This window comes from Mus pahari, chromosome 2 (assembly GCF_900095145.1).
Source record: "Mus pahari chromosome 2, PAHARI_EIJ_v1.1, whole genome shotgun sequence".
In the NCBI taxonomy this organism is placed as follows: domain Eukaryota; kingdom Metazoa; phylum Chordata; class Mammalia; order Rodentia; family Muridae; genus Mus; species Mus pahari.
The window spans coordinates 16,481,827-16,508,334 of NC_034591.1; the positions used below are offsets into that span (position 1 = coordinate 16,481,827).

Genomic DNA, 26,508 nt, shown 5'->3' on the forward strand with positions numbered 1-26,508 from the left:
AACCAACCAACCAACCAACCAAACCAACCAACCAACCAACCAACCCACCAACCAACCAAACCAACCAACCAACCAGCCAACCAACCCACCAACCAACTAAACCCACCAACCAAACCAACCAACCAACCAAACCAACCAACCAACCAAACCAACCAACCAACCAACCAACCCACCAACCAACCAAACCAACCAACCAACCAGCCAACCAACCCACCAAACCAAACCAACCAACCAACCAACCCACCAACCCACCAAACCAACCCACCAAACCAACCAACCAAACAGCCAAACAACCCACCAAACAACCAAACCAACCAACCAACCAAACCAACCAACCAACCAACCAAACCAACCAACCAAACCAACCTACCAATCAAACCAACCAACCAAACCAACCAAACCAACCAACCAAACAACCAACCCACCAAACAACAAAGTATGGAAGAATCAGCTGTCACCATGACAGACCTGACCGTGTGCTATGTGGGTCCTTAGAACTGACTTTGGGGGGAATACTGAAGAGTTTGAAGCTTGGCTTGATAAGTCCTAGAATGCTGACAAGAGCTTCCTGGTTGGTTCTGCTGGGAGTTTGCAAGTCCAAAATCTGGATATAAATGCGAGCATGAGGGGTGAGCTCGAGACGTCTCAGATGGGAAGACGGTCTCTAAAGAGAACTGGGCTACAGGTGCTTTGGGTCCCGTCTGGCCAAGACTCTGGATATTTGGGTCCACGCCCTGCAACTATGAATGAGGCTGAAAGCGAGGGCGGTGAACTAATTGATATGATGGAGGAAACCTCAAGACAGTGGAACATTTCAGCCAAGGCACAGTTATTACTTGCTGCTTTTAGCCAGTTAATGAGAATTTAGATAAACACACAAGCAGATTGGCCAGGGAAGGACAGAGAGTGCATTTAGAGCTGCTACAGATAAAGCAGGTGCAAATGATGTGGTTACAGACGGTAAAGAGAATTTTGCCTTTAAAGAGAAGCCAGGGACCCTTCAATGGGACAAAAGGAAAATCAGACCCCTGTCCCTGAAGGCTCCAGGGCATTAAAATGCAAATGTATTTGAAACTTCCATTTCAAAAGAGAGAAAGATGAAGGGGTACCTTACTGAAAAGGGGGCTGCCTAGGACAATGCTTTCCCAAGTCTTGCTGTGCAGGCCTTCACCTCTGGCTGTGCTCCAGGCTGCCCCAGCTATTTCTTTTTTTTCTTTTTCTTTTTCTTTTTCTTTTTTTTTTCTTTTTTTTTTTTTTTTTTTTTCTTTTTCTTTTTCTTTTTCTTTTTTTTTTCTTTTTTTTTTTTTTTTTTTTTTTTTTTTTTTTTTTTTTTTTTTTTTGGTTTTTTGAGACAGGGTTTCTCTGTATAGCCCTGGCTGTCCTGGAACTCACTCTGTAGACCAGGGTGGCCTCGAACTCAGAAATCCGCCTGCCTCTGCCTCCTGAGTGCTGGGATTAAAGGCATGCACCACCACGCCCGGCCACCTATTTCTTAAGGCCAGCTGCACGACTTGGTGTTCCGTACATGGTGATGGGTTTGCAGACATGCAGAATGCAGTAGTTTCAGGTCATTGCAGCTTCTACCAGAGTTCTAGACGGAAAACTTGTGATGTCAAGTAATGTAGCCAGGTCAGTTTCCTTGCAGGAGGCCTCTAAGCTGATCCTGAAAGAAGCTGTGATGGTTTGACTTTGCAAAACCCCCCACAGTTCATGTTTTGAACCCTCAGCCCGCAGGTTCTGGCATTTCTTTGAAGGTCATGTGCCTTTAGGACATAGGGCCTGGAAAGCGGCAGCAGGTCAGCAAGGGAAGGACCTGAGGGTCATCTGCACCCCTGGTTCTCTCCTGGGCTGTATTTGGCTTAGCTTGTTGCCAGCTGTGGAGTCAGTGGGTGGTCCTGCTGCTCCTCCACCCCACCTTACCTTCTCTGCAACTCTGAGAACCAACGTGATCCTGTGCTGATTTCTCTCTGTTTCCTTTTCTATTTTTCCTGTTAGGTGTTTTGGTCATAGTGACCCAAATGCAGCTAGCTATAACCCACTTTACCAACAGACGAGAGGAAGTGGAGCCACTCGAGGCCTGGAGGCCTGGGGGGTAGGGAGTCTCTGCTTTTCTCTCTGAGGAAGAACGAACGTAAATGAGATTTTGTTGTTCAGCTGGAGAGGCCATGAGGAAAGATGGCAGCCAGCCAGCTGTTTGAACTGGCTCCTGACTCGCCATGTAGCCCAGGCTAGTCCCACACTTGCTCTCCTTTCACCACAGCCTCTCGAGTGTTGGTGTACAGGTGAACTCTACCGCATTTGGACACCTGCCTGGTTCTCCATAAGTTTCAAGAGGATATGTTTTCTGGGCACCAAGCTTCAGAAGGTAAAATTGCTCATCTTCTTAAAGCTTAGCTCCCCCCCCCCCTTATGGAAGGAGTTGCAGTGCTTCCTGGTAGGGGCCATCAGGGAGGACAGATGGAGTCACAGACACGGATGTCAATCTGTCAGTGTCTGTTTGTTTGTTTCTTTAAAGGAGAAGTTTAACTGTAAGGCTTTCTCATTTAATTAAATTATTTGCAACTAGTAACCGAATAGGATTATCTGCTGGATCCAATCAAAGACAACTGTTTATCACGGAACTCACTGTTAGAGAGTCCATATGAGGTAATGGAAAGAACCTAGGCACCAGAGGAGCCTGCTCTGGGGCCAGGCTGCAACTCAGCAGGGAGCCACTGCAGCTCACCTAGGACTCTCAAATATCAGCTTCCCTGGAAGTCCTCCAGAACCATCTTCTCAGCTTCTCATTGCTTCTCTCACTGCTTGCCTCTCACTGCTGTTCTGTCCACAGAGCTCTCAGCAAGCAAGGACAACTTTTTGTTTGTGTGTTTGTAACTGCCATGTCCCTGGCACATGATAGGTATTAAATAAACAGTTGCCAAATAAATGAGGATAAATGAACTGTCACAAAACCCAAATATTGACATACGTTGTCAATAGACTTACTATGAACTTCATTCAAATGGGATGGTGGATATAAGAGTATTTTTACAAGGCCGTAGTCTAAATCGAAAACAAAGTTATTACCTTACTAAGCTTTTACCCTGCATCATTATATATTTAAAAAAACCACTCATGAAACCGATTCTGTTTTGATGTTTACAATTGGAAGCTTTGCCTGAAGTCCTGGCTCAGCGGAGGTCTGTCTGTGTGAGATGCTTTGCCTTTCTGCCTCCCTGGAGTCGTCTAGTCAGACACAGCCTGATGGAACATGACAGCTTCCTTCAGTGCCCAACATCCAGGTACATGTCTGGCTCTGTCTGTTGTTTTGGAGAAGAGAAGAGAAGAGGAGAGAGGAGAGAAGAGAAGGAAGGAAGAAGGAGGAGGAGGAGAAGGAGGAGGAGGAAGAGGAAGAGGAAGAGGAAGAGGAAGAGGAAGAGGAAGAGGAGGAGGATTAGTACAGAGAAGACAGAAACAGCTAGAGGTGCAGAGAGAGATGGCCAGAGCAGATTGGCCAGGCTCAGGGAGAGACAGGTGGAGGTAGAGAATCCCTCTTTTTTTTTTTTTTTTTTTAAATGTAAAAGGAATAATCCATTTTAAAAATGTGGAATTAGATAGTGTAGAGGAAGCAAAGAAGAAAGCAGCATATAAACTACAATTGGAAAACTCACTGGGATGAGCCCTGGAACTTCTAGCTAGCCTGCCTTAGATGCCTGCTATGCCTGTTACCCCGGCCCTCCCTGTGTGACTCTCTGCAGTCTCACAGCTACCACAGGGACAAGTGTGGGCTACTACACTCACACGGCAGATGGGGAGCATACAGTTTTGAGAGGAGAAGCCATCTGCCCAAGGATACACAGCTAAAAGGCTCAGGTTAGAACTCAGGTCTTTTTGCTCTAAATCCCTGTGTCGGTCAAGGAGAGATTTTTTTTGTTTTTGTTTTTGTTTTTCGAGACAGGGTTTCTCTTTGTAGCTGCCCTGGCTGTCCTGGAACTCACTCTGTAGACCAGGCTGGCCTCGAACTCTGAAATCTGCCTGTCTCTGCCTCCCAAGGAGAGATTTTTTAAAACTGGTTTAAAGACAAGAAAAATCTTACTCCCTGCTGTTGGTAGGATTGAAAAATCGGGCAGCTGCTCTAGATAACAATATGGAGGTCCTTAAAAACAAAATACCACCCAGTGTCAGATACTTTTTCTGAGGATGTGATAAAATATTCTAATAAAAAACAAGCAAGGGTTTATTTTGCTTGTAGCTCAGGTATAGTCCACTTCGATGGAGAATTAAAAACAGCTGGAAATTGAGGTAACTAGTCCCACTGCAGATGCAGGCAGGAGGCAAAGATGATGAGTGATGTGTGCAGCCCACTTTTTCCTTTGTATACAGTCCAGGATCGAAGCAAAGGGAATGGTGCCTCCCATAGTGGGCAGGCATTCCTACCTCAATCTAATCAAGAAAATCCCGATGCCCAAAGACCCATCTTCCAGGTGATTCTAGATTCCATCCTGTTGATAATTGAGATTAGTCATCACATTGGGTAATTCCAAGAGAACTACTGAAAGATTGATCTGCATATCTGTGCCCAGGGTAGAGCTATTCACATAGCTAAGCAGTGGATACAAATGATTATCCATTGATGGGTAAATGCAGAAACATAGTATAGGAGATACACACAGTGGAATATCATTCAAGCCTTTGAAAAGGGAAGAACAGAAGTGGCCACCACCTGTGACCAGGCGGGACTTCCAGTAGTGGGAGGGGAATACCAACCTATCAACAAAATTTGTTCTGCCTATAAGATGTGCAGGGATAAAGATGGAGCAGTGATTGAGGGAATGGCCAACCAATGACTGGCCCAACTTGAGATCCACCCCATGGGAGAGAGCCAAGCATAACTGTCATCTGAGAGGCTTCATCCAGCAGTGAGTGGAAACAGATGCAGAGTCCCACAGCCAAACATTAGGCAGAGCTCAGGGAGTCTTGCAGAAGAATCAGGGAAAGGATTGAGGGAGCCAGAGGAGTCTAGAAAACCTAAAGAGTCAACTAACGTAGTCCCATGGGGGCTCACAGAGACTGACCCACCAACCAAAGCGCCTGAAGGCCTGGATCTAGGCTCTCTACACATTTGTAACAGATATGCAGCCTGCCCTTCATGTGGGTGCCCCAACAACTGGATCAGGGCTGTCTCTGACGCTATTGCCTGCCACTGGATCCCTTTCCCATAACTGGACTGCCTGGCCAGGCCTCAGTGGGAGAGGATGTGCCTAGTCCTGCTGCAACCTGATGTGTCAGGGCAGGTTGGTACCAATGGCAAGCCTTCCCTTCTCAGAGGAGAAGGGGAGGGGATAGTTGGGGGAAGGGCTTGTAAAGATGGGACTGAGCAGAGATGGGAGGTGTGTGGTCAGGGTATAAAGTGAATAAAATACATTAATGAAAAAGAAAAGAAAAAGGAAGAACATGTCATCCTGTGTCCTGTTACGGATAAACCTTGAGGGCATAGGCCAAGTGGTGAAATAAGCCAATCCCCCAAAAGATGAATACTGACCAAAAAGATATGGGGAACAGTCAAATCAAATTTATGGAACAGAGAACTGACTTGCAGTTGCCAGGGAAGGAGGCACAGAGAACAAAAGTCTGGGTGTCTAATAAGTATAGAGCTCAGACCTGCAAGGTGAGCATGCGCAGAGATCTGTTTTACAGTGTGACCATGGTCAACAGTACTAGACTGTGTATTAGCAGGAGGTCAGCGGGGCTGGAGCGATGGCTCAGTGGTCGAGAGTGGTTGATGCTCTGCGGAGCTTAGGGGTTTGGTTTCCAGCACCTACGTCAAGTGTCTCACAATCTCCTGCAGCACTAGCTCCGGGGGATCCAAAGCCTTCTCCTGCCCTCTATAGATACCTGAACACGCATGCATGAACACACACATGCGCGCGCACGCGCGCGCGCGCACACACACACACCCATAAAAATAAAATATTTTAAAAATGGCTAGAAATGACATCTTTAATTTTTTTCTGCTATGCTATCCCACTCCCACTAGACAGGGTCTTACTATGTAGTCCTGACTGTTCTGGAACCTGCTATGTAGACCAGGATGGCCCTGACCTCACAGAGATCTACCTGCTTCTGCCTCCTGAGTGCTGGGATTAAAGGTCTGTGCTATCTCTTCCAGCTGCTACAAGTTTTAACACACACACACACACACACACACACACACACACACACACACACACACACACGCTGAAGCCTGTAAAATCTCCAGCTGTCTGATATATGCAGAGAAGATGATTTTTCATGCAACGTTCGAGATATTCACTCACTCTTCTTCAGCGTTTTCTTACCCCAGAGGAAGTGTTCCAACGACATCCACGCTGTAGGACTCATGAAGGTTAAACCCTGCAGAAATGCCAGTCCCCATCACCACCTACAACAGACACAAAACGGAGCACACCTTAGAGCCAACGCTCACACACGACAAGAGCTCAAATCACCTGTCAAATGGGAAATCTCTTCTCACTCCTCAGAGTTAAGAGGGGGTCTTCAGCTGCCAGCTAACTTCTCTCAGTGACTTTTCCCCACAAAGGGCCCTCCAGCTCAAGGCCAGAATCAGTTCCTTTCATTTGTACTCCGTTCCCAGTTGAGGCATAAGGTTTGCTGACTGCAGCCAGAGGAGGCCATCACTACGGTCGACCTTGAGTGTGGGGCAGGAATGTCGCCCATACTATATGTGAGGTGAGGTTGCTAAGGTCACCTGTCACCATGTGTCACCATGAAACCCACATTTGCTTTAGAATCCTTCTGCTGCTGTCCCTGCCTCCAGGACAGCACTGTGGCATGGTCAGAAGCCTCCCAGAGTGGCACACACAGCATGTCACTTAGAGTGGTGTTCCCCAGGCCAGACTACACTGTCAGAACCTAGAGTTATGTGAGTTACAAAGCACAGCCTTCAAGCAGGTGAACATGGCAGAAGATGTGACAGCTACTTGCTTTATCCTCAGTAACTCTAGCTTCTGTAACGTTTGAGATGGGCCATCCAGGAGAGAAGGAGGGAGGGCTCCAGGGACGGGCAGCTCCTCCAGGGGTGGCCTCTGTCTACCTGCTGGTAAGGTCAGCTTGTTGTCTATCAGGCACAGCAGACTCAGAGGTACCAGTATCTTTGGCTCCCTCCAGTGAAATGCCTCTGTAACGGTGGGGGCAGCTATACCTGTCAACTTGAATGGAATCTGGTGTGCATCTTAAACCGGAGGAATGCCTCCAATGATTTAAACTCACAGAACAAATACAGTTCGAGGCTCACTTTTATGGCGGTGGTAACTAATTACCAAACCAGACATGAAAAGGTGTGTCGGAGAATGTAAAGAATGTAAAACTCAAATTTAAAATAAAAAATAAACTGTATATATAAATTGCTACCAAAAAAACCCCAAACAAACAAACAAACAAAAAACTGTATGCTTGAAAAGAACCATGAAGACTCGGTCTTCAAACTTTTCAGAATGTTTTATTTTCTATTTTCCTGTGGAATGCATAGGTAAGAAGTTTATTTGCTTCAGGTGTGTGTGTGTGTGTGTGTGTGTGTTTGTATGCACTCAAGTACATGCCACACTGTATATGTAGAAGTCAGAGGACAATTTAGGGGAGTCACCTTTTTCCTACTATCATGTGGGTCCTAGGGAAAGAACTCAGATTATCAGGCCATCTTATCTACCTAGGAAGGAGGTTTCAGATGTCCCATGAAGGTATGATTGAAAGACTGTAATTTCAGTGAGAGTTGTGGAGCATCACTCTCTGGGGAAACAAGAAGGAATCTTTAACAGGGATCTGGGCAGTGGCACCCAACATAGGGCAGACCATGTGCACTGTTTATGTCCTCAGTGGGCTTCGCTGCCCTTTGCCTGGCAAAGCTGCCCCACACCTCTTGCTGTTTTAAGGAGAAGCTGGACCTCCGTACCCAATCCCAGCCACACAACAGATTCTGGAATGGTTAGGTCTCTTTTGCCTTTTCACTTTCTAAGAAAGGGCCAGAATGTCGTGGTTCAGGGGGATACATTCCTAGCACAGAAAGCCCCAATAAGTTTCCAAGCACATAATAAAAGAAAAAAAAAATACAGGTAGGACTTTGCTAAGAACAAGGCAAGGAATTCTTTGTGAGCTATAGTGGACAGTTGTTTTTGCAGCTGAAGCTTTTCTGCTTCTAAATTTGTATCAAATATACTTTACTTTTGTTGTTCTTTTCTATCTTAAAAAAAAAACAACCAAGTTTTCCCTATGTAGCCCAGGCTAGCCTTGAAAGCACGATCCTCTCAAGTCAGCTTCCCAAGTGCTGGAATTATAGGCATGTACAGGCGGACAACTGTTAGCGCTTTGAAACGAATCTTTGTGGGTTCTGAACTTTCAACTCAGGAATCCACTGAGTGAGCCACTGTGGATTTTAAAGAAACAACTGTGCAGATTCCTAGTTGGAAGCAGCTAACAGTTCACACATCAGCTCTGGCCAGTTCCTTTTGATAGTGTTACATTGTCACAACGCCTGGGCACTCTGTGGCTGCTGTCTGTGAAGAGGAGTGCAGGAGTAATGTGCACTGGCTCCAGAGCTGCAGCTATGCAAGGTCCATGCACACATCCACGAATAAATCATTGCAGCTATTTAAGGACCTACTATGCTTTGTTTCAATTTATATGCTTTTTAAAAATAAAACCTTGGTAAATTTTCAGTTATGAATATGTTGTGAGACGTTTGGACTTGACTTGTGTGAGGCCATGAGGAATTTTCTCTCAGCTTGAAGTACCAGAAAACTAAGAAAATTGGGGAGATGTTGACTTTTCAAAGTAGAAATTACCTTATTACAGTAAGTAAAAGTATTGAAGTTACCATGGTTAATTAAAATAATGTGTGATGTTTAAAAAAATAAACAGATAATGAAAAACCCCCAAATTCTCCCAAATCCCACCTTTCATAGGTAACCAATGTTAAAATGTGCATTTATTGATCATCTACACTCAGGTTTTAAAAGTCATCTATGTCTACATTTTACAGCATTTTTTTTTTTTTTTACAATCTCTTTTTAGTTGTTTTACAAAACAGGGACGAGGACCCTCCAGGTCCTTGTCCCTCCATCATCCGCTTCAGAATTCCCTGCAGGATCAGATGTGTGCGATCCCAGGGCTAAACAGGCCACCACCTTGCACATACTTACAGCAAAGAACTCTAGAGGAATAGGCGCTGGCAATTTCTCTTTAAATCTCTCATTAAATTCCTTGCCACCCAACAGCAAACCAAAAACCATCAGGCCGACGCCTAGGGAACACACGTTGAGGTTTTTAACATTCTGCAACACAGCAACTGTACTCTGTAACACAGTGAACACTGGAGGTTTATATCAAACTCCTGGGCTGGATGAATCAACACACTCGAGGTCCCCAGCCCAGACAGGCAGTCCACAGAGACAAGGGTGACAGAGGCTAGCAGGGCTGGGTGGAGAGAATGGAATGGGAAGCTTCTGTCCCCATTGCTCAAAAGGGTTCCGGAGTGGAGGGTGATCACAGCTGCGTGGCCAAGAGAACGCATGTAATCCCGCTGCACTGTGTATTTAGAAATAATGTGAACAAGGAGATAAGCTTTGTTACGGACTTTTAAAATATTTATTGAATCTGTGTGTATGCCTGGGTGTGTGTATTTGAACAACATGCATATGGGAGCCCACGAAGGTCAGAGGTAGTCATCGGATTTCCTGGCACTGGAGTGACAGTCATTTGTGAGGCACCACTGGGTGCTAGAAATCAAACCCAGGTCTTACGGAAGGGCAGAAAACTTAGAGGCATCTCTTCAGCCTAGCTCCTTGCTATGTATAGATTACCACAGTAAAAAGAATTCTAATGAGCCCCAACTTAAAAGTGTCGTGATTTGGGACACTTAGTATAAAATTCAGTGGTGGAGTGTAGATTTGGCATGCTCCAGGCCCTGGGTTCCATCCTTAACACACTAGCTGAAAGATTTTAGGATGAATCAGTTCTCCTTAGGTCTTCTACAGATTAGGAGGTTTTTATTTTACCTCATCAAACAATTTTATACTCATAATTCTTATCCAACAGCATTATAGGTTTATTATTGTTTTGTTTGAGACAAACGATCACAATAGAGTCCACACTGACCTTGAACTCACAGTCCTCTAGAGTGTCAGTATAGGTGTGCTCTACCATGCAAGGAATATGGTGTTTCTGATATGTTGCTATCTGAATGTAGCTCATATATAATCCAGAAAGAAAGAAAGAAAGAAAGAAAGAAAAAGACCCTGGGGCTGACTTGTAAACATCATGAAAGAATCAGAGTGAACACCGCAGAATACTTCAGAGGTAGAAACACAGCAAAGCTTTAGAAATCTGACTTAGAAATTGTCATGAGAAGTTGATGGTGAAGCCATGAAGGCTTTGGAGCCACAGAATGAGGTTTAGAAAGAAGCCCAGGAGAGGAAGAGAAGAAAACCACTTAGTTATGTCTTAGGGCTATGGTCTGGATACCCCAAATCTAATCATTTCGTCGGACACCCAACAGAGCAGAGAGGCCAGCACACCTGGGCTGCACAGCCAGGGAGGGGCGCACGCAGGCGCAGGCTGCACGCTCTCTGACACAAGTCATTTTGAAATCTCAGAGAATGAGGTGTATTTCCACCTATCACAAGAAAGTAATAACTTATGGGATAGATATTTTTACAGTTTGATCTCAGTATTATCAACTGAACATTCAAATTTAAGTGTCACCACCTCAAAATGACTGTCCCAGAACCCTAATCTAAAGGTGTCTGTCTGTTTCCCTTCTTATAGCATTTACTATACTTGTAATGAACTGAACACTTGTACAACTCATGAGTACCACAACTATTTTCCCATTGGACAGTCAGCTCCAAGGTCAAGGCCGTGTCTGTTCAGCTCAGCATCGTGCCTAGAGAGGGGCTCGGCACATAAAGGTCTGCAGTGGTCAGAGCTGAGCATCTGAAAATGTCCTTGTAGTATTCAACTGGCTAGAATTACTGTAGGGGCCATTCAGAAATGCATTTTTTTCTTGGATTCTAAACATACAGGTGTTTTAGTAGTAGCTGTTTTGTTTTTAAGTACACCCCACCTCTGTGTGTGTGTGTGTTCGTGTGTTCATGTTTGTGTGTGCCCATTGAAGCCACAAGAGGGCGCTGGATCTCCTGGAGCTGGAGATAGAGGCGGTTCTGCCACCTGATGTGCTAGGTGTTGAACCCTGGTACTCTGCAACAACAGCAAGAGCTCTTAAAAGCTGAGGCGTCTTTCCAGGCCCCATTCAGGATTTGTGGAAGTATATTATTAATGATTTTGCCTTACTTAGTTTTGTCTGCTTGAATAAGCAGTCTTTCAAAGAGATGTACGTTCCTATTATGTCTTTTATTTGCTTGTTTTTTGAGACGGTCTCACTCTGTAGCCCTGGCTAGCCAGGAAGTCACCATGTAGAGCAGGCTTGCCTCAAACTCACGGAAATCTGCCTGCTTCTGCCTTCTAAGTGCTGAGATTAAAAGCATATAGCACCACACCCAGTTTCTTATCATATCTGGAAGTTATTTATTAGTATTCACTGCGCCCCCCTACCCCCCGCAACAACATAATTTGCTCTTAAAAGCTATCTGTCTCTGCCCCTGATTAGATTGACCGTTGCAGCCACTGACAGGGACCTAAGAACCAATTCCTTCGGAATCAGTTAGAATCTCATGTCCACAACATGAACGACAGGGTTTAACCATGGTTGCCTTCCCAGAAAGCCTTAGAATAACTAAGTCTTCTCCATTGAAGCCTTGAAAGAGAAAGATACGTAGAGGCGAGCAGGGGTTGTGGGTGGGGAGTCAGTCCCAGCCAGCGAGGAGCCTCTTACTTACATACACCACTGAAAAGATCCCACTGTACCGCTTTGTTTTGACCCCAAACAGGTATTTCAACATGGAGGTGAACACGTGGACAGCGGCCGCAGTGGTAAAGCCTCGCACCAACGGCTCCGTGAGGTATATGGCCACAAATCCAAACCTACAGACACCTAGGCAAAACTAGTTTTTTTTTTTTAAACAAACAAACAAACAAAAAACGACAGAGAAATGAACAAACGGCACAATGAGTAAAGAAATAACAACCAACAGAAAATGTGTGCATTTCTCCAAGCCATTTCCTAACCCTGTAGACTTGTGGCAGCTAACAGATCACTGGTTATAAAGAACACGAGTCCCTCAGAACCTTGACCATGCTTACACCCTGCTGGGAGGGGCTCGTTCCTGTGCATTATGCTTCATACACATGCCGTTGCCTCCAAGCCCCTAAGGGAGGCCTCTTCCCCAAACCACCACCCACTCCTTCAAGCTTGTTTTGCTTTCAGAACACTCAAGGGAAGCTCGCTAGGCGTTCTTAGTGGTAGCTAAGGCACCCAGTGAGCAGATATTTCAAGCATCCCCAGCTCTGGAGGTTTGCTGACTCTGCCTACACACAGTGAGACCAGCCAAGAGAATTCAATAGGCGTTTCATAGATGAACAGACAGAGTTCATCTCCTGACGCTGGAGTCTCACCTGAATGATTCCTGAAAGTAAGGTAACAGACATGGCGACTTTCACTCTTAGTGCATCTCTGGCTTCCGTCCCGTTGGTTGCATTTACTCCTCCCGGGATGACAATATCATCTGGTACTAACCGGACAGCCACACCTCCAATCATCAAGCTGATAACAGCAAAAGGACCTGAAACAGAGATGCAGGCATGAACTCTGCTCAGAAGCTTGAGGAATGAAGCCACTAGCTCCCATGTGGTCCACAGGAATGATCTGTGCTTAGGGGCCTATAAATTAACTTTAGCCAAAAGAATGAAGCAGTAGAGACCCCGAGTGACTTCTGAGATCTGCATGCTCACCGATAAGCACCAGAGAAAACAGGAACATGAGGTGTGCGGGCTTGTCTCTTCAACAGAAGGGATGTGTATACCTGTTTCCTACCCAGAAGGTTAGGTGTGGATGTTGTTAACACCCTGGTAATATGTGCTGTGTAGGGCTGGGGCACATCCAAATCCCCTGAAATGTCACACTTACCCAAAAGTCTAGACTTTTATCTTGAACTTTGCTTCTTAGTCAGTAGAGAGATGTCACATGTACTGTGTAGCCTGGTGACCTCTATGCTATCTATATGACTGAGAACTTACCTGATCCTAGGCACCTAAGCTATAGAACCTGTCTTCATGGTAGAGGACACATGTACTTTGCACAAGAGTTTTGATGTAGTCACTCCTTAATCTTTATTGTACACACAGAGTTGTTAATTAATAATTATTACCAAATTGCACTGCACTTATTAAATATGTCTAAAGTAAACTTCCCAGTGTTAGTCTCTAGAAATTTGACCTGGCCTTAGCCATGCTGAACCAGATTTCTCCCTGGTCCCAAGTGCATCGTTTTTTTCTGCATGCTGGCTGTAGCGTTTGCAGGGACCTCCACGGCAATGCTGCAGGTTTGGGAATGGCTCAGCTTGTAATGTGTCTGCACTGCCAGCTTGAGGACCTGAGTTAGGATATACAGTGGCCACATAGGACCTTGCTTGTCTGGAACCCCAGTGCTGGGGGAGAGATGGTAAAGATAAGTGGATCCATCATACACTCACTCATCAGCTAGTCTAGCCTAGCCAGTCAGCATGCTCTGGGTCAGTGAGGGACTTTGCCTCATGATATGAGGTAGAGAGTAACAGCAGGCTCGCATGAGCACATGCACGCACATGCATGCGCGCATGCGCAGACACACACACACACACACACACACACACACACACACACACACACTATATGAGAGAAAGAAGTGGGCATTTGCCTCATCGCTCATGCATATCAATCACAGGGCTACTCATGGGAGTCAGGTCTTTCCTTCTAGTGGGTCACAGGGATTGAACTCAAGTCATCAGTTATATGCAGGGATATGTATGTATATCAGTCACATGTAGGGATGATCTCTTATGCACTGTATGGAAGCATCACCTGTCAATAAAAAGCTGATGGCCTATTAGCAAAAGGCAGGAAGTAGACGGTGGGAGTTCTGGTGGAGAGATTGGAACTCTGGGAGACGGTAAGAGGAAAGAGATCCCCCCCTCACTTGGAGGAAGTTGGATGTTCATGCGAAACTGAGGGTTTTTCTTGAATCCTATTTATTTAAAAAATTTTAAATTTATATTTTTAAAAGTGATATGCAATATAAGCTTCTAAAGTTGGGTGGCATTTGTTACCAAGCAATAGATATCTGAAATACTGTACCAGTTTGCAGCCGATAGCCTCACAAAGCTCTGATATAGTTAAATTCACATGCATCTGTTCCTAGATGCACTGCAGAGAGAACATGTAGAACTTGGGACTTAAAGTATAATGAAGATACATGTACACACAATGTGATTAGAAACCCTGAATATCACTATTAAAACAAGAAGGAAAACCAGACACAAGCCAAGTGTATTATAAAATAAAGCATTAACCTCATTTTACAGCTTTCAACAATCACTCTTTTATGCAAGAAAATTGCCCATTTAATTAACTCAAGATTATAAGAAAGCTATTAGTTTTAGAAATCTTGGAGAAGTGAGAGAGGGAATAAGAAGAGGGGGAAGAAGAGGGAACACACATGTGCTTTTCCGTTGATGGAGAATGAACCCGTGTTCAGTCACATACATCCTCGGCTGAGTGCAGTAGCATTTTTCAAACAACTCACAGGTACACAGTCAGAAAAGGCTTATTAAGCAATAACAACAAGCACATCGCAAAGTTTGGAAGGAGAGTTTTAGGCTAGGTTTTCCAGTATGAGTCTTTACCTATCGATATGTGTCTTGAGGTTCCGAAGAAACAGTACATGATAACGGGGTAGAACGACGAGTACAGGCCGAACACCGGGGGCACCGCTGCCAGCATTGCGAAGGCTAAGCCTGCGGGGTCGGAGAGCAGAGATGGGCACAGTGGGTGAGTAAACAGGCGTGTGCGCTCCTTTTTACCCCTTGGTTTCTGATGAACAGGTGGTACCCTCCTTATTGTAACTGTGTGTGTCTGGCCTGCCTTCCCTTCTGCCTCAACCCCACAAACAATCTGGTGTCTACGTAATCCAGGCTGCAGCAATAATGTTGGCTGACACTGATTGTAAACTTGGTAGGATCTAGACTCACTGAAGAGAAACCTCTGTGAGGGACTAGTTATGTGGATGAGGTGGGAAAACCATTCTAAAGGTGGGTTGTACCATTCCCTGGGGGTTAAGCCCTGGACTTATAGAAAAGGAAGCCAGCTAAGCAGCAGCGCTCATCTCTCTCTGCTTCCTGACTGTAGATGGAATGTGACCGGCTGCCTCCCGCTGTGGCTATGCTTTTCCCGCCATGACAGACATTGCGCTGGACCTGGGCCAACATGAAACCTCCTTGAGGTACTTTTGTCCAATATTTTGTCACAACAGTGAGGCAAGTAACTAAGCCAGGTGGTTTGCCTTGTCATCTCCTGTTTGCATGGATGAAGTTTTTTTTGCCTTCTGTCACACCTAAGAGTAGAAAGATGTCCCTTGACAGGTACAGTCTGGTCCTGATGGTGCTGTCTCTAACGGCATGTTTGAGGATTCCCGAAAGACCCCTTTGGTATCAGCATCCATCATGGTACCATCTCCTGGCTTACGCACTCCCCTCTACCAGACGCCCAGGCTTCTTCACTTGTCTCACGTCAGATGCTATGGTCTCCCCGACTCCTCTGCTGCCATCTGATCGTTCTGTATGCAGCCTTGAACAAGTATCTTCCAAGTGAGCCAAGCCTGCCTGGTTCACTTCCAGGTTTGCAGTTTTCCAAACAAAATAACTGATACTTTATTCCAAGAGTTTTTAAAAGTGCAGGTCACCCCCCTTTAGGGTGCCGTGGCTAAAATTCCTCCCCTTCGGGAGAGACATGAGTAATATCTACTTCCTTCTAAGATCCCAACAACATGATTTAACCAAAACACATTCGGAGGAAGCAGTGAGCTTATCAGGGTTACTTACAGAGCAGTGGGCGAGGGTTGCAGGCGATGGTGAAGCAGCCGCACTGTAAGCTGTGCACCTGGCAAGGCTAATGGCTTACCCATCTCTATCAATCTTCCTAGTGTTGTGGTGAGCCCCACCTATAAAATTACCTTGTTGCTACTGTATAGCTGTCATTTTGCCACTGCTATGAATCGTAATATAAATATCTGACATGCAGGATACCTGACACACAGTCTCCAAAGGGGTCGAGGCCCACAGGTTGAGAACCGATACTCTAGCTTCTCCCGGGGACTCCCGAGCCATGTGCCAGTGGGGCAGACTTGCATAAGCTGAGTAGGAGAGGTAGCCAGAGATGCAGGCGAAGGTCCTATGACACTCCCTGATCCCTCGTTCCAACTGTGAGCGACAGTGAGCAAGCCTGGTTGTGTAGGTCTTAGGTACGCAGGCCCAGCTAGACTCCTGAAGATGGGTGCAGTTTGGCTAGAGGGCAGTCTTGCACAGCAGGGGCCCTCTCTTCATTCCACAGCCCCCCTCCCCCCCTCCCCCGACAGTTCCTGACAGTCCCCGACAGCCTTTACCTGCCAACTTCTCCTGCTTTTTAAAAATGGACTTTCTCGGAGCAGTTTTAAGCTCACAATAGATGAACTGGACCGTATAAAGAGGTCCTATATCCTTCCTGTCCCCTCACATGCTGTCCCCACTATCAGTGCTCACACATCACAGTGGCCCATTTGCCACAAAAGATGAACCTGCAATGAGACATTGCTAACCTCCATGGCTTGGGCTCCCTCTGATGTTGTGTGTCCTGTGTGCACCTACCATTACAGAATGATACTGAATAGTCCCCCGTGGCCCCCAGCCCTCTACATTTTACCTTCCTGTACCTTCCTCCTCACAAACCCCTAGACACCACTGATCCTTTTACTGTCTCCAGTGCATTTCTCAGAGCATTATGTGATTGGGACTACATACTACATGCCTTTCAGATCTACATTTCTCACTTAAAGATGCACATTCATGTTTCTCCTATGCCTCTCCATGCATAGCGAGCTCATTTGTTTTTTAATGGTGAGTAGTATTCCATCTTCTGGATGTACCTTAGTTGGTGTTTTTTTGTTTGTTTGTTTTGTCTTGTTTTTAACTATTAACCTATTCAGAGACATCTTGCTTTCAAGGTTTGGCCATTATGAAAAAAACTATGTGGATATGTGGTTTGCCTCCTTCCTTCCTTCCTTCCTTCCTTCCTTCCTTCCTTCCTTCCTTCCTTCCTTCCTTCCTTCCTTCCTTCGCCAGTCTATTTTTAAAAGCTGTTAGGCTATTTTTCACTCAAGAATTAGGGGGTAGTTTCTATAAAACCCATGGGCGATAGATAGTCTGTGCTCTGAACAGTAGCTCTTGCACCTGCTCAATCGTTTTAGGTCGAAAGGAAATGTGTAAGGTGTCACTTGTTTCTGGGAAATTTGCATTCCACACTGTGCATCTGTATTCTCTCCCTCCTACACTTGGCTGGAGTGACGCATGGCAGGATGATGGCAGCTCTTTGCCATCACTCTCAGCCTTCTGGATCCCTCCACTCTTTATCCTCAGCCTTGAGATCTCAGGGGGATTCCTAGGACAATCTGGAAAATGCATCTCTGTATTTTAATGCTCTGAAGGAAAACAAAGCGCAAATGAAAAGTCAGAAAGCATCCCTGCTTCATATGCAGTGATGCAATCACTCTAGTCCTGGCCCTTCAAAACGTTATTTCTAGCAAAGAAAAGCATGTGCACCACCTAGAGATCCGAGTGGCATGCCCTGCTCCCTGCTGCCTGCCGTCTCCTCCTGGTGTCATCTCCAGGAGCAGTCACCCAGTACTGCTGTTGTCTTTCTGCTTTCCTGTGCCATTTCCTCTGGCACACTCTAGAGACACTGTTACCACGCTGGCATGGGGTCAGAGGTCAGCAAGCTGCTAGCATCCTGCAACACACAGCAGTCCCTGCAGCAAAGATGGAAATGACACTGGACTGAGAGACTCAGTAGATAATGAGTCAGTGCCCAGTGTTCTGCAATGTGGGTTGACAAATTCCAGTTGTCTGTTGTGGTAGTCATTTCCTAATTTAACCATTTTGAATAAAAATCCATTGACGTTCTAGTTTTTCAGCTTCTCATTGTACAATAACAAGCTTTTTTTTTTCTTTGTCACTAAGGTTTGTTTTCTTCCATCCATCCCTGGTGTTCAGATAGCTTACTACGTGTGCCTGACTTTAAATTGCTTTTCCTTTAGTCTGATTCCTAGCAGAATTCCTCTCTGTAGTCTAGGGAGGCCATTAACATATAATTTTCCTGCCTCAGCCTCAGGGGTTACAGGCCTGTACCACCAGGCCGGGCTAACCCCCACCCCCCGCCTCTCTCTGTCTCTCTCTGTCTCTCTCTGTCTGTCTGTCTCTCTCTCTCAAAAACAAAAACAAAAACAAAAAAACCCCCACGTATTATGTATACAGTGTTCAAGGCCAGAAGAGGGCATCAGATCTCATTATGGATGGTTGTGAGCCACCATGTGGTTGCTGGGAATTGAACTCAGGACCTCTGGAAGAGCATCCAGTGTTCTTAACTGCTGAGCCATCTCTCCAGCCCCCTCTGTCTTTCTTAAAGCTTCATGAAAAATATCCTTTCATTTGTTGATGAGTTTTCTTCGGGGGGGGGGGGCAACTCAGTGTCTGGCCAGCATCCTGACTGTCACTTCTGATTGTCACCATATGCTCCTGCAATCCTAGTATCCTGCCTTCCTCCAGCCCCTTGACCGAAGTCAGCTCTTTTCTGGACCACACCCTGACTCGAGCTGTCCCTTCTCTCTCTCCTACACACGCATCCCCCCCTCTCTCTGTTCAATTCTTCTCTACTCCAACCCCTTCCTATTTTGGTGTCTTCCTTTTCTTGTGTGATCCACTAATCCTTTAATTACAGTTGCTTGTATTAATGCATGTTGAATCCACTTTCTCAAACAACTTTTCAATACTTCTTTACATGAACTAGCTCCTCTATAATGTTCCGGTGCCATGTCTTTTCCTTTATGATGTTTACGGTTTAAAAATGTGTATATGCCCTTTTGTATTTTTGAGTCAGGGTTTCACAGTGTAGCATTGGCTGACCCATAACTTGATATGTAGACCAAGTTGGCTTGGAAATCACAGTAATCCACCTGTGTTAGGATTAAGGGCATGTACCTGCCATCATGCCTGGCTCACAAATTGATATTTTCTAACATTATTATATTACAGATAAACCCACAGGGTTGTAAAGGAAATTCAGCATACCATAATTGCTTTCAGTTATGTCATGGGCCTAGAAGCAAGAACTCTACTGCAACTATAGCAAAATGTTGACTGGGCAACTGACTGATCTTCAAATCAGTATAATCACTTCCTGCCGTGAATGATCCCAAGGCTTCTTAAAGATTAAATTTCTAAAAAAATAGTTTGGAAAGGTAAAAGCTACTAGAACAATATGACAGAACCCCAAACCAAACAGAACAAGCCATGTATCTGAAACTATGATGAACACGAGACAGATGGTTATTTGAGGGGATGAGAGCAAGACTAACAAACAATGAAACACACACACACACACACACACACACACACACACAGATGCGCACACACACACACACACATGCTTAGATAGAGACAGAGACAGAGAGACAGAGAAAAAGAGAGGACAGACATACAGTGAGACCAAGAGAAAGAGAGTGAGAGACATACAGACAAACACACAGAGAGACAGAGACAGAGAGACAGAGTGAGAGATGGACAGACAGACAGACAGACACACATAGAGACAGAGACAGAGAGACAGAGTGAGAGATGGACAGACAGACGGACAGACAGACCGACACACCATAACAAGAGAGCAATGGATTATACTAACCTTGGGGAAGCTGGAGCACCCCAGTGCTTATGCCAGAGACCAAGTCGCCTAGCACATACTCCTTGAATTTATATGCTGGCAGCCACTTAGTGATGGGCAGGAACATGTAAATGATGTTCCTTACTTTTTTAGGAGTACACCTAGGAAAACACAGATCCAGATCCAGCTGTCAGTGAGGAGCGTCTCTGTGGACCTCACACTAAGGGGTTTCTAGCAGTTAGCTCCAGGAGTGATAAGGAACAATCCACAATTAGCAGTTGAGATGCTACTAACCGGGGTGGGAGCAACAACAGAGAGGCTGAGCCACGCCCGGGTGACAATTGGGGGATGGGGGTAGGTGTTCTAGAGCTATGTGGAGAATTTGAGAACAGATACGTAAACCTTTACATAGATGTAAGGCGCAGTCGAAAACCAGTAAACATGGTATGGTATACCGGTTAGTTTAATTAACATAACATAACATAACAATCATCTGGGAAGAGAGTCTTAATGAGGAATTGTCTAGATTGGTCTACGAGCATATCTGTGGGAAGTGCCTTGACTGATAATTGTAGTATGACCCAGTCTTTTGTGGCACCATTGGCTAAGCCGGAGAGGAGCAGAGAGCTATCAGGGACCCACCCTGCGCTCCTGGCTGTGGATCTCAAGCTTGCGGTTCCTACCTTGACTGTCTGCAATAATGGAACTGTAAGCTAAAGAAACCCTTCTCTCCCTTACATTGTTTTTTGTCAGGGTGTTTTTATTACGGCAACAGAACTGAAACTAGGACCCACGGTGAAATACACGGTACTCACGTGACCAACCAAAACCCCATACCACCTGAACCACCGTGGGTGGATCTGCAGACTGGCAGTGCTTGCCATTCGCCATTCGTTCTTCCTCCCGCTTGCCAGAAAACCCTCCTTTTATACACGTGACCTTGCAACCCTCACACGAAACGCCACAGAGGAGGAAAGGGTTAAACGTACGTGAATGCCTGCTTCAGCTTATCTCCGATGGACTCTGTGACTTTGTCCTTGACGTGCAGCCTCTCCTGGAGGACAGGATGACTGAAGATAGGCCTTTCCACGTGGTACTTCTGGGTCTCTGCAGGGATTTCATTTTCTTCAGCATGATCCATGGTCTGCAGTTATTCACTGACGGCAGGAGACAAGCATTTCTGGATGGCCACTAAGGGAGAAAATAAAAAATCCCACTTTGGATGGTAAAAGCTGTCTCTGCCTCAGGATGTTCTAGGCTCTGAGGATTTCTTGGGAACCGCAGAACACATCCCATAATGTTGTGTAGTGTTGTGCTCACTTACAAATATAGAGAGCAAAAATAAATGAAAAAAAAAGCCATAAGCCTTATTTATTCCTCCTCAGAGCAATGAATAGGTAACGTGTAAATGTCAACAAGAGTTCGTGTTAAGTTTAATGACAGTCCTACAGTCCCTGTCTCTAGCTCTGCATTAGGGGGAAGTGTAAGTCAGGTGAACTCTGGCCAGCTAAACGTCAAACAAAAGGAAAGATGGTAAGATTGGTCCTTATGACCTCATGTCTTGTGGGGTATTTTAGTCTCTTTTTCTTTTTGATTTTTCGAGACAGGGTTTCTCTGTGTAGCCCTGGCTGTCCTGGAACTCACTTTGTAGACCAGGCTGGCCTTGAACTCAGAAATCCACCTGCCTCTGCCTCCTGAGTGCTGGGATTAAAGGCATGCGCCACCACACCTGGCTTTAGCCTCTTTCTTAAAGTTTCACTTGCTATCCTGACCAGAGCTGAGGCTTGTAACCCCATGGAGGAAGTCCTTGGTGACTTTTAACAGTAGTCCCAAGTTAAAACCATCAGGGCACTATGATATTGTTGTAAAGTTGACTATANTTGGAACAGTGTAGCAGATTGTTACCTTTCCTTTGATACATACTGAAAATTACTTGTATAAGTAAAATATTTTCAGAACAAAACCCAAAGAGGTTGTACTCATGGATGTATAAGAGATGTATAGGAGAATTACAGTAGTAATTAGAGAAATGCAAATACCTACTTGCATGTAATAAAAATACACATTGTACACACAAATGGAACAATGCATGCTAGCTAAAAGAAATAAAGTAGCTATTTACACATTGCTATCAAGAAATCTCAAGGACTTACTTTTTAAATAAAAAAAAAAAACGAGACATAACGGGCATTTATACATAATAAAAGTGAAAAGGTTTCAGGACCTGGGCAGCTGATGGAGAAAAATCAAATATTCAAGTCTAGCCTGGGCTACATAGTATCGGTCTAGCATGAGCTGCATGGAATGATCCAGCCTTTTAAAAAAACATAAAAATCATTCATAACAATGATAAAATTATAAACACGAAGACGAGAAGAGTGAAGAAGAGGAGAGTAAGACTGGAAAGGGCTGGTCAATTTTTAAACAGACTGCATCTGCAGTGTTTTAGGTCATGACAGACTGGTTCTGACCAATGAGCTGCGGTAGGAGGGTTGTGTCAGCCGGACTTTATACCATCAAACCCTTGGACAAAACAGCTTAAGGGAGGAATTACATTGTAAACTTTATATTTTCATTCCATTGTAGCAGAAGGGTATGGTAGAACAGAGTGGGTCACCTTATGGTAGCCAGGAAGAAGGGAGAAAAAGAATGGGGTGGGGGAAGATGGAGAGGGGAAGGGAGAGGAGAGGGACACTGAGTCCTTTGGAATCTTGTCTGGTGACCTGCTCCCTCGAGCCAGCCATCACTTCCTAAAGTCTCCAGCTAGGGATCAAATATCCACATGGAGGGAGATATCTCCTATTCCAACCATGATCTGTAAACAGTGTGCTCTCTGGACCCGAGCTTTCCAAGCTGGAGTCATGTCAAGATCACCTCCTAACACTGGCTGGTTTTAGTTTTCCAATCTTGGAATGTTTTTCTCTTTCTCTTCACATGTATACATGCATGTGTACATGCATGTGAGTGTGTGTGTGTGTGTGTGTGTGTGTGTGTGTGTGTAACTGGGACCTGGACTTCACCATCTAGGCTAGAGTGGCTGGCCAGTGAGCCCTGGGCATCTACTGTGGCTAACGTTCCAGCACTGGGATTATAGAACAAGGTACCTTGCCTGGCATCCTATATGGGTACTGGAGATTGAACTCAGGCCCCCATGCTTAAAATGGCAAGTACTTTGACAACAGAGATGCCTCCCCAAGCCTTGGAATTTGTTATTTTGTAAAGTTTACGGAGCGAGAACCATGTACAACCTCTTGTAGGACAACCTGTGACGTTATAATGTCCTGATGATTTTGCTTGTCCACTTGACAACCTGGGGAGAGGCAGTCTCAACTGAAGAACTGCCTCCATCGAAGTGACCCAGGGGCATGTCTGTCGAGCATTTTCTTCATTACAAATTGACATAGAATGGCCTGGGCTATAAAAACATGGTTGCTGGGGCTGGTGAGATGGCTCAGTGGTTAAGAGCACCGACTGCTCTTCCAAAGGTCCTGAGTTCAAATCCTAGCAACCACATGGTGGCTCACAACCATCCGTAACAAAAATCTGATGTTCTCTTCTGGAGTGTCTGAGGGCAGCTACAGTGTATACACATATAATAAATAAATAAATAGATCTAAAAAAAAAAAATGGTTGCTGAATGTAGGCCTGGAAGCAGCAGTCCTCCAGGGTGTCTGGTTCAGTTCCTGCTTCAGTTCCCACCTCCTGGTTCCTGCTTCCAGCTCTCGCCTGACTTCTCTTGATGATGGACTATAGAAACTTTAAGCTGAAGTTAACCCTCTCCCCGCTAGTTGCTTTTGGGTTTGATGTTTATCACAACAACAGACAACAAATAAAACAGAACCCACTCTAGTGGTTTATATCTGATGACTGGTACACAGGCTCAAAAATGCTTGTGGAATCCACGTGGGAGTTACTCGCTTCTGTGGGGCTTGGTCTCTGTCTTTATGTTTACTTTTAAATCACATTTTAAGGTGTGATTGAAGTGCAAAGACTGTGCACAGTTAAAAAACTTGAATTTAGGGTTAAGTATATACCCATGAAACTGTCCCCACAATCAGTAACAAACACACACCCATGACTTCTGGGAGCTTTCTCTCCCCATCTTTGTTATTTTGTGACAAGAACATTTAATTAGATCTACCTCCTTGTTAAGGTTGTGAATGTGTAATACCTCATTGTTAGCTGTGGGTACTGTGTGCTGTAGCTCTGAGTGACTTATTACTCCAGCATAGATGACACTGTGTTCCCTTTGACTAAAGCTTCCTCATTAATGCCCTCATTGGTCCCTGGCAATCCCCATTGAGCCTCTTCTGCTCCCTTATCTTAAATCAATATTTCCAGAGAGAACACTCTAAGAAGAGAATTTGACCATTGCTCAAAATGTCACTTAATCTTTTAAGGTGTGCATAGATTCTGTGTGTGAAGGAAGCTAGGGACCCACACAGGCAGGGAACACCGTCGTGGCGTTTTGAGGCTGAGTCGTTTTCTTGGGATTACAGGTATCAGAGGGGAGTAGTCTTAGGGCATCTGTGCTGGTTCGTTTCTTGACACAAACAAGTCACCTGGGGAAAGGGAGCCTCCACTGAAGAACTGTTTCCAACAGATTGGCTGGTGGGCAAGTCTGTGGGGCCTTGTTAAGTAACAGTAGATCCTGGTGCTCTCTCTTCGAGAACTCTGCTATAAACAGCTGCAGAGCATTCAGTGTGCAACATATTCCATGGCATGTTTAATTTATCCTTACAATGCTGCATCAAGGGTAAATATAAAATTCAAAGGGCTTAGAATATAGTCTTCATAATTCAGCAATTGTTATCTCAGTAGATAAGAAATCTGTATTTCAGGTGGAGCCTTGGGTGGTCTTGAACTCTTGGACTCAAGAAATCCTCCTGCCTTGGTCTGCCACGCAGCTGCTACTATAGGCTTGTGCCACGGTACGGCTCTTTATATTAGCATTTAATTACCTAGTTACATTTTGTTTTTTGACCTGCTCTATTTCACAAGGGCTGAGATACCGAAGTAGTCATTTAAATGATATATACTGAGTTTCTGTTTACGTGTTAGGTTGTAACATAGAACTTAGTTATACTTAGAGACCAGTAAATTATCATTCATTGCCTTAGGATATCTGCTGCAATAGGCTTGTGATATCCTGTGGGCCTGTGGGAAGTGATGAAGCACAGGGGAGAGCGGAAGTTTTGGGGATGAGGCCAAGAGATTGGTAAGGAAAAGAGCAAAAAAATCAAGGTTCAAGAAATGAGACTGAGTTTTATATATATATATATATATATATATATATATATATATATATATATAATGTGTTCCCTTTTTTTTATTATGCCCACTGAAAACAGTTGGAAACTTATCCTTCATTCATAAATTATGCATATTAAGTATATATTATAAATGTACATATATGCACAATATACCTATATATGGTCTATTTAAATGGCTGAAAAACCATTTTAGCAGCTTTCATTTCTATCTTAGTATTGTATTAAAGTCATTTTGCTATGTCATTAAAGTTTTTATAAACATAGATTCTAATAGGTATATGATATCTTCTAATATATTTACAATGATTTAAGTTAATTACTGCCTCCCCCAAAAAAAGGGGGGCTGGAGAGATGGCTCAGTGGGGAAGAACACTGACTGTTCTAGAGGTCGTGAGTTCAATTCCCAGCAACCACATGGTGGTTCATAACCATCTGTAATGAGATCCAATGCCCTCTTCTGGTGTGTCTGAAGACAGTGACAGTGTACTCATATACATAAAATAAATAAACTTTTAAAAAAAAGTTAATTACTCCCTTATCAATACTTCTTTGGGCTTCTTTCACTATTTTGCTATTACATATATATATATATATATATATATATATATATATATATATATATTAAACATTGTTGATATTAATTATAAGTCACACTTTATATGAGCACATAAAACAGACAGAACTAAAAAATATGGACAGTTTGTGTTGGTGGGGGCCTTGTGAAACACAATAATCAAAACCAGTTACAACCACTAGCTGTTAGGAAACTGCAGGCAAAGAGTCACAGCAGAATTGCCCACACAGGCAGATAAAGTGCCTCAGACTCTGATGCCATCAGGACAGCTGGGCTTGAATAAGGTTTGTCCCAGCTCACAGATGATGCTCTTATCCAGCCGCCTCCTCAAGTGTGCATTAGACTGATTACGACAACGTTTACCTGCCTTCATTTACATCACGTTAATTATGGGTATATGCTCCCACTTGTCGTGGTTTATTGTTTCTAAAGGAATGTGGTTAAAGCCAAGAAACTCTGGGCTCCAGGAAAATCTCACAAAGGATTAGCTCTGTGAGGAGCTACACAGGATGCTGAGACGGTAAGCACTGGAGGGCGGAACACTGAAGACATCAGTGGGAACCCTGCTCCTGTGGCTACAGAAGAGAGCAGGTGAGAAGGATCAGATCTGAGAGGGCCTGAGAGGCAGAATGCAGGTTCTGCTCTGAAGCCACAGTGCTTGCTGCTTACCCACACCCATGTCTCTTTGACCTCTCAGTCCCAGTGGTGACTCCTGATCAAAACCCCTCTCGGTGCTGGAGAGGTTGTGGAGAAAGAGGAACACTCCTCCATTGCTGGTGGGATTGCAAGCTTGTA

At 44.7% G+C, this 26,508-nt stretch overlaps 1 protein-coding gene across 6 annotated transcripts in view; it reads right to left on the minus strand.

Moving 5' to 3' along the window:
* Positions 1–26,508, minus strand: part of Slc26a5 (solute carrier family 26 member 5) — a 57,803-nt gene that overhangs the window by 16,331 nt on the left and 14,964 nt on the right. For 3 of the 6 annotated variants that reach the window (XR_002380271.1, XR_002380270.1, XM_021190797.1), the window contains exons 1-7: positions 20,856–21,047; positions 19,888–20,027; positions 14,808–14,918; positions 12,544–12,710; positions 11,868–12,032; positions 9,174–9,326; positions 6,318–6,400 (exon numbers count right to left, since the gene is read on the minus strand). Coding sequence is in view for 4 of the 6 variants with exons in the window: in XM_021190797.1 (XP_021046456.1) it covers positions 6,318–6,400; positions 9,174–9,326; positions 11,868–12,032; positions 12,544–12,710; positions 14,808–14,918; positions 19,888–20,027; positions 20,856–21,007 (971 nt within the window). In the remaining 2 variants the exon portion in view is untranslated. Of the gene's footprint in view, positions 1–6,317; positions 6,401–9,173; positions 9,327–11,867; positions 12,033–12,543; positions 12,711–14,807; positions 14,919–19,887; positions 20,028–20,855; positions 21,058–26,508 lie in introns of those variants that run through there. The other 3 variants (XM_021190796.1, XM_021190800.1, XM_021190798.1) reach the window with 3 other exon arrangements.